This window comes from Myotis brandtii, unplaced genomic scaffold, assembly GCF_000412655.1.
Source record: "Myotis brandtii unplaced genomic scaffold, ASM41265v1 scaffold84, whole genome shotgun sequence".
NCBI lineage: Eukaryota > Metazoa > Chordata > Mammalia > Chiroptera > Vespertilionidae > Myotis > Myotis brandtii.
Genome location: NW_005371410.1, coordinates 8,216,329 through 8,224,974, shown reverse-complemented (window position 1 = coordinate 8,224,974; position 8,646 = coordinate 8,216,329). Strand labels below are relative to the sequence as shown.

Sequence of the window (8,646 nt, the reverse complement as noted above, 5' to 3'; positions counted from 1 at the left end):
CCCACGCCCGGTCCTGGCTCGCGTTCAGGTTCTGGTGCCGGTTTGCCCCCCGGAAGCTTGCGTGGAGCCTTTTCACAGCCCCGGGAAGGAGTCCCGAAGCGGGACACCGGGCACTGGCCTGGAGGGAGGCTGCGGGGAACGGGAACTCGGGATCCGCGCCCGGGAGGTGCCTTTCAGAGTCAGTTTCATTTCAGGTCTCCAGTTCGCGTGCTAACTGCCTTTATCCACTAGTTTAGACTTCTTTAGAGTTTTTGCCCAGCAGAAAGTTGTTCTTTGGAGACTTTTAGGCTTTAAACCAGCGAATATGGATTGGACACTAGTAAATACCAAGTACTGGTTCAGGGGAAGCCCCACAAAACTTTTTCCTACTTTAGGCTTCGTTCACCATCTAACTTCCCGGCTTCCCTGGGCTCCTGTTAGCAGGAGGACAGGTGACTATCCTTAGAGGTTTCAGTTGGCAGGGCATTGGATTAGAGTAAGTGAAGGACAGAAAGCCTATTAAAAAGCACAGAAACGTTCTCATTCCGAAGCTGGGAAGATGATACAACGGAACTTTACATTAACTTTTATTCAGAAGCGCTCAACACTTTAAAAACATTATTTGGAAATACAGGATTGCAGTTACCTTCACGTTTAAATGGGTTTCAGGCATATATGTCCCCTCCACCCCCTAAGAAATGTTCTCTCCCAGTGCAAAAGCTCTCATTGTGAAATTCACTAACCTGTGTTCAAGTATAATGAATCGATTCAAGTTGTGTGACTGTTCTGTGGGGTCTGTGCTTTTGTTGTTGCCAATACCACGTTAATCTCTCAGGCAGGGCAGTTTTCACTTTGGAGAAGGTGGGGAAGGGACAGGGCATAGAAAAACCGAAAGGAGCTGAAAGAGGAGTGTGCAGGCCTGAGACTGCCCAGTGGCCTAGACTTCTGCTAAATTATAAATCCTTTTATGAGTCATAAATCCACGAAAACCCCCAGCTTCTTTAACAAATACTCTGTGTCCTTTGCTGGGTTTGGCAATGGTGTACATTGCCATTTTCCCAATCCATAGTTGTATTTCCTCCTGACCCAAGACCTCATGTCAGTGAAAGGAACGTGTAAAATTTATTCTCTCTTTTTCATCAGAAATTGTGAACTCAGTTCTTAAGGTGTTGATAGTATCATGGACCCCCAAATGAATTTTGGAAATGTTGCGTTAAGTTAAACAGGCTTGCATTTTGTGTTATGTTTTTTTGTTTGTTTGTTTGTTTTTTACCATCAGTACCTCGTAGATTTCAACATTGTAATATATGTGAAGCTTCCGTTTGAACAAACCCAAGTGACCGGAATCCTAATTTCTAGGAACCGGGGAAAGTACCCCCTAGAAGACATTTTTGAGAAATGTATATTGACCAGAATATTTTGTTGCTGCTGTTTTTATTTTTTAATCACTGACCTCTCCCGTCTTCCGCCAGCAGAAGTGATGCCACCAAGAAGAAATGAGAAATACAAACTTCCTGTCCCACTTCCAGAAGGCAAGGTTCTGGTTGATATGGAAGGAAAGCAATGGGTGCTGGGCAAGATGATTGGTGCTGGAGGGTTTGGATTGATATATTTAGGTAAAGTATAACTGTATATTACCACATGTTCTTATATATGTGACTGTAATGTTTTGACATTGAAACTTTGAAATAAAATAGAATAAATGGGCTTTAGTAATATGAAGATAGTTGATGTGTAGTAGAACTTCCAGTTTCAAAACATGACTGGTCTCAGTCCTTGTTGTTCATTTTTTTTTTCTTTTTCCTAAAGGACTCTTAGAAGTCTTTTCAGAGCCTAATTACACAGGCTGCCAGACACAATGTTAATGTTCTTTTTTGAGAGTGTGTTTTCCTGGAAACATTGCTTTTTTACAGCTGGGAAACCACAACTACATAAACACTTTCCATTTGTGAATCTGATTAATATTTAAGTAATATAAGATCTGGTCATTTCTTAATTAGGCTCCACTAGAGAATTGCCCTTTAATATCTCAAAGCACCTACAGCGTGGAATGAATTTTCTCTCCTGTGCATCTAGAACAGCGGTTCTCAACCTGTGGGTCGCGACCCCTTTGGGGGTCGAACGACCCTTGCACAGGGGTCGCCTAAGACCATCGGAAAACACATATATAATTACATATTGTTTTTGTGATTAATCACTATGCTTTAATTATGTTCAATTTGTAACAATGAAAATACATCCTGCATATCAGATATTTACATTACGATTCATAACAGTAGCAAAATTACAGTTATGAAGTAGCAACAAAAATAATTTTATGGTTGGGGGTCACCACAACATGAGGAACTGTATTAAAGGGTTGCGGCATTAGGAAGGTTGAGAACCACTGATCTAGAGTCTACTGGTTATGTGCTGTCTTTGGGATAATTAAGAAAATAGACGCTCGATATTATTTTCTGAGTTCTTTGGTGCATGGAGCCTTAGCTGAGTATACTTGTACACTATATTTAAAAATGTTTACATTACACTAAATTTTAAAAGGCTCATTCAGGGCTACCTTAAACCTGTAGTTTAATTATTAAAGGATATCTATAACAAGAGTGGATTTAATGAATAAAATAAGGCAAATATTAGTGATATAAAAAAATTACCTTCAAGGATAAGTTTTCCTAAATGTATTGACTTATTACATCTGTTTCTACAGGAGTTTAAGAAGTGGTAAAAGACCCCATTGCAGGAATCTTGGGTTCCTCATTAAACATTTCAAACTGTTGGGAAGGAAAGGACTATCCCTCTACCCTCCTAGGTTTGATAGCTGGGTTTATGAAATGAATTGACAACAGGTAGATTAACAGGAAACAAGTGTACAAATTTATTCATTTTTAATGTTATGCACATAGGGATATTATAGAAAAAAAAAGCGAACATCCCAAAAAGTGGTGAGATATGAGCACTTATATACCAATAGAGGCCTGGTGCACGACATTAGTGCACTGGGGGTGGGTCCCTCAGCCTGGTCTGCGCCCTCTCGCAGTCTGGGACTCCCTGGGGGATGTCTGACTGCGGGGAGCAGGCCTAAGCTGGCAGTCAGTCGGACATCCCCCGAGAGGTGCACGACATTAGTGCACTGGGGGTGGGTCCCTCAGCCCGGTCTGCGCCCTCTTGCAGTCTGGGACTCCCTGAGGGATGTCTGCGGGGAGCAGACCTAAGCTGGCAGTCAGTCGGACATCCCCTGAGAGGTCCTTAGGGCTGCCACGGAGGTAGAGGCTCCCCCCGCCACTGCAGCTGCACTTGCCAGTCATGAGCCCAGCTTCTGGCTGAGCGGTGCTCCCCCTGTGGGAGCACACTGACCACCAGGGGGCAGCTCCTGCATTGAGCATCTGCCCCCTGGTGTTCAGTGTGCGTCATAGCAACCGGTCCTGCTGTTCAGTCGAATTGCATATTAGCCTTTTATTATGAGATCTTAATAGGGGAACACAAGAAGAGATGAGATGAATGGGCCCTTAGAAAAATAGATGGAGGATATGACAGTGTGTACAGGTATACATATATATGTGCACATACTACTTGTGTGGTGAAAAGGAATTTATTTGCTCAGGCAGGTGATTTCTCTATTTTCAAATACAGAAAAATCTTTGCTTCTTTCAGTCTAAGTACATGCCATATATTTTTTGCTTATTTTTTCTCATTCGCAAACAGTATTTGTTGTACAACAATTTTCAAGGTTCTATACGTTTGCAATACATCCTACTATCTAAATTTTACTAGTAGAACCTGGATCCTGAAAATATTAGCAAGTGAACACCATTGAGGAAAGGCCATTAAAAAAGGTTTAGCTGTTTGAAAAAAAGGTTCTACAAAGAAACTAGAATAAAACTGTGTCTCAAACGTTGTCATTGTTCCATCAAAAGTGGCACCCATGACTCATAGAATCAGCTCTTTAGTGAGATGCCATCAGCAGTAACTTCATTAAACTAGTTTGTAGTGATTATTTGCAAAGCTACCTAAGCAAATCCATTGAAAATTATATCATGTTTTTGCATTTTACCGTGGTTCTCATCACTTGTGTAAAAATGAAGAAGCTGGTAATTTCAGATAGACTGTTTTAGCAGACACTTGATCAGCATTTGTTACCTAAGGCTGAGGAGAAACTAGCCTCTATGTCTAACTCATTGTACATATACAGCTGTTCTCTAGTTTTGAGACCAATAGCTAAGACCTTTCAGTGATCAGCAAAGGGCAGAGAAGTTTGCTGTTTACTCTTGACTTGAAGAAATGATGTGCCTGTAGCATTAATAGTAACACTTATAAGAGGGAAAAATTTGAATACAAGAACAAAGTCAAAGTTCTTTTTAGTTTATGTAAAGAGAGAAAAAAGGAAGAAAGGAAACTGGTTTAAAGGATGGGAAAAAATGCTGTCGTGTAGTATAAAATTAGTGGAAACGTTTCTAAGACTCCAGGGAAGGAGAGAGAACTGAGTATGAATTCTGCTCTCAGAGAATTGCACAAATAAGAGCATGGGTTTTGATGTTTGGCAAATCTGGGTTGAATTCTGACCTTACTAAGCCACCTAAAACCGTGTGACTTTTTCCTAGTAACGAGTCTGTCTTTCTATTTTGTGTAATTGGGATAATATTAATTGTGAGGATTGAAATAATATTTTTAAACGATTTAGAACTTGGTAAGCACTTACATTGAATTTGTTCATTTAATTAGAATTTCCCATCCTCAGTGATAATTGAACCATCTCTAGGTTCAGTGTCTGGTGCCACAGGGGGTTAGGATGGTGACACAGACATCTATTGGAGGGATTTTCCATTTACCCTGCCAAGGATTGTGATAGATTTAGCTACTAATGTGGTATAACTAAGAACATACGGTATGTCAGTGGAAGACTACGGCATTTTACTTACCAACCGTTAACTATTTTTTCCCTTAAAGTTTATAGTAGTAGCCACCATGACGTAGTGGAAAGTTCTCCTGTAAGCTGTCTTGTTTGCTCCAGATGTGAAAGATAATGGGTTTCAGAAGTTAGTCAAAAATCCAGAAACACAGACTCATAGGTAATAAGCTTCAGCTAAGTTCCTTTGAAGACTTGTATGAGGAAAAATGGAAATGATTTATCTGTGGAAGTTTTAGTTTTTGAAGTTGGGCATAGTGGTGACTCTTTAGCAGCTTTAGAATATCAAGCACAGAGTAGAGGATGTTCAAGAGTTACTTGCCTGAGAGACTGAGACAGATCAGGGTATTTAACCCATACAAGCCAGTTTGCTTTATTCTCTTCCATAATTATAGATGTCACTCTTAATTCCAGCCTGTAATCTTAGAGCCACACGAAAGGCTGGGACAGGTTAAATAGCAGGATGTCACCTAAAATAATCTATGTATGCTTTATTGATAGTGAATCAATAACACCTTTCATGAAGAATACATTACTAGAACTAAAATGAACTCTGGTGCAGTCTTACGACTGAATCCTTTACGCATGGATAAATGTTTAGACTTCATCTAAGTGACCATCATTACACTTTTTTGGCCATGCTCTCCAGTTAGCTAATTTTTGATCTTCAAAAACACAGAGGCAGGGGAGTTGGTAGGGATACTAGGATTTTTAGAAATTATCAAAATTTAACTCACTTATTTGATTGTTAAGGACACATACTTCTACTTATAAAGAAATAGAAAAGGTTATTTATACCAGTATGACTTTTACTTATTTTACTTTTTAGTCAGCTGTAATGGGTTGATTTTTAAGGTATGCAGAATAATGTTCAGAAGAGCCTATCACCAAAATGCAGCCATTGGAACACATATTGCTTCATTACACACTGCCGTATTAAATGCTATTCTGGCAGTGTTTCACAGAGAAGGCTTTGAGATATGCAGCTTTATTTGACACAGTGCACCATTTTGATGCCACCACAACTGTTACTAGGACATTTTGCAAACGATACTGACTGTGGGGGTGGAAAAGAGAAGGAAATAAATAGGAAATAAGGATAACTTGTACTAGAAATTATATGAGATAAATTAGTTCACAGATGAAGGTGTAGAGAGAGAAAAGGTGATATACATTCAAAAGAGGAAGGGATCACTTGGACCTCGTGAATTTGATATACACGTATTGGTTGGGCCTGTACATAAGAGGCCCTAGCAGTTGTATTTTAATTTTGTATGTGCTATCACAGGCTATTAAATTGGAGTTTTTAAAGAGAGAGCTCCGTCTATTTACCTATCAGTTAAGAAATCTAAGTATTTACAAAAGTTTGGCTTTGTATAAAAAATGGGAGAGTTCTTCTAAGGCTTAGCCTTTGCTTGTCTTTTTTATTTCTTGAAGTGTCCGGCCTTTTTAACATATTTATATTATGGTTTTCATCTTCAACATTTTTTGCTGTTAAACTCTTGCTTTGGGAAAGATTTACAAACTCTTTTCTTCTTCAGTGATTTACATATAATGTCTCTTCCACTGCACCTGTTACTAATTTGTAACCATTTACAATGGTCGAGGTTTTAACATGTGAAACCTATTGCTATAGGGACAGGTCTTCTTCATGAAATGAGCTCACCTCTCTTGCCATAAAGTAAAAGACTTCTCAGCTTTTGAGAGAGTCTGGCTTTCTTATGAATATGGATAGACTTTTGCTTCTGAAGTGTTTTTTAGGGTCTTCTCTCTAGATATAGAAGAAGAAGAAATTGTAGGAGGTATGGTCATTCTTTTAAGACATAGGCATGTCTGTGATTATAAAATAAATGAAAAGTGAAATTTCAAAGCTCTAAGTGGGAGAACTCGTAGAAATGAGCTATTTGGATGATGACAGTTTGTCCACCATTCACACTTAACAATGACACATAGGTTTTCATGGGTTTTATACTGCGTATGTACGTGGTTTTGTAATCATGCTTCCCCTTATCACTCCGTTCCATGAACTGAATACACTTTACAGAAGTCTAAGTATTAGGGTATTTTAGGAGAAAAGACAGACAACTCCAGCAGTTATTCCAAGACAATTGTTGAAGTTTTCCATGGTTTTTAAAGGATGGCCTTCCATTAGTCAGATAGACTTTTCTTTTCTAACATCTCCAATCACTTGAGGAAAAAGATGCCTTAGAAAGACATCCATCGAAGGCCAGAAACATCTACAGATGCAATGTGAACCCAAGCAATGAAGCATGTGGCCCTCCATTGGCATTGTATGATAACAGGAGGATCTTCTGGCAGAAGAGCTGACTTTTGCTGCGTTCTGCATGCCGCCCCTCCAAACCCATCTTTGATTGGCACCTATGCCCTATTGAAACTGGCATCACACCTTCTGAATGGGCACAGTGCCAGGCTAGCAGATGGGGATGGGCAAAAGCCTGCCAGAAACCCAGTATGTGCATCAAGTTTAAGTATCAGGGGCCCAAACTCCCATCCAGGGATGTAAAAACGGCAGTCTGTTGAGAGCTTTTTGTGCTTAAGGTGAAAGGACATGCCATTTCTACTCGAGCTTGGAGGTTGATTAATTTTGAAAGTCAAACAGGAGCTCCCGTGGCTGTGTCGGGCAAAATTCTATCTTTGGTGAGTGAGAATTACTACTCCACGTAGGGAAGAGACAGTATTGTAATGAAGTTTCCGATGAGAGTTCCTCTCCTGCAAGTGCCTCCAGCACTTAAGCAGCATGCATTCGGTGGAGAGGAGTATTTCTCTTCCCCCGCAGAGTCAGGTGCAATCAAAGCCAGATCTTCAACCTGCTGCAGTAAAGAACCCTAAATTTAGAAAGGGCAGGCAAAGTTTGCAGGAACTCCTTGGTGGCAGCTCTTACCATGAACTGATGAGGCTTCACAAAAGTGTATAAAGGAGACGAAAAACTCCAAATAAAAACGCTTCGGCTTGAAACAGGAAGATCTTTAACAAACCAATGGAAAAGTTTAGTCCTTTTTCCTCAAGGCAGAGATTCTTCTGAATTTTATATCAATAAAAACTTAGTTTACCAAAATGTTAGAACCAACTTAATGCGTAAGTAACACAGCTTCCTATTCTAACATGTATTTCATTGCATGTCTATCATGTATATAAACTTCACTTCTTGAATAATGGATTTTGCATAAAATCGAGTTCTAAATATCATATTCCTTATGATCGTCTCACACCAACTACAGAAGTCGGCAAAAAAAAAAAAAAAAGAAGAAAGGGCATCATTCCTTGTGATCACTTTAATCATATCCCCTAAATGCTCTTAAATTTACAGGAATGCCTGTAAGACCAGCTGTGGCCAAGAGAGGCTTTTCCTAATCGCCGTATAGCCATTGCTTTTTCTTTTCCACTGTGTAAACTTAATCTATGGAACAGATTCCATGAGACCATTGTGAATACTTCAACGTATTCAAAACATATAACTGCCACAAATTAAACTACTAAAACTAAAGCTGGTGCTCGGTAACTGCCAAGCGAAACTGGCACGTCCCTCTGTCAGACTGCGGGAGAGTGTGCCATACAGGCCTCAGAAAACACAATTCATCCAGAAGCACTCTTGTCACTTGCTCTGATATTAAACCAGAGAAAGTGACATTAATTAAAGAAGTGACATGAGCCAACAAAGGCAATGAAACTCTCAGCTTTGGCTCATGTGCAGACCCTCCAACTTGCTCTGCTTAGTTTATTGTGGCCATTTCTAGTGAGCTGTGTGG

At 39.8% G+C, this 8,646-nt stretch overlaps 1 protein-coding gene across 5 annotated transcripts in view; it reads left to right on the top strand.

Annotated features, from left to right (window-relative positions):
- The first annotated feature begins 1,415 nt into the window (after window positions 1-1,415).
- The window catches only part of VRK2 (vaccinia related kinase 2), an 82,347-nt gene continuing 75,116 nt past the window's right edge, over window positions 1,416-8,646 (top strand). For 4 of the 5 annotated variants that reach the window (XM_014532054.1, XM_005884586.2, XM_005884587.2 and 1 more), the window contains exon 1: window positions 1,416-1,595. In XM_014532054.1, the coding sequence (XP_014387540.1) occupies window positions 1,460-1,595 (136 nt within the window). In that variant the 5' untranslated portion in view covers window positions 1,416-1,459. The remainder of the gene's footprint in view (window positions 1,596-8,646) is intronic. The other variant, XM_005884584.2, reaches the window with a different exon arrangement.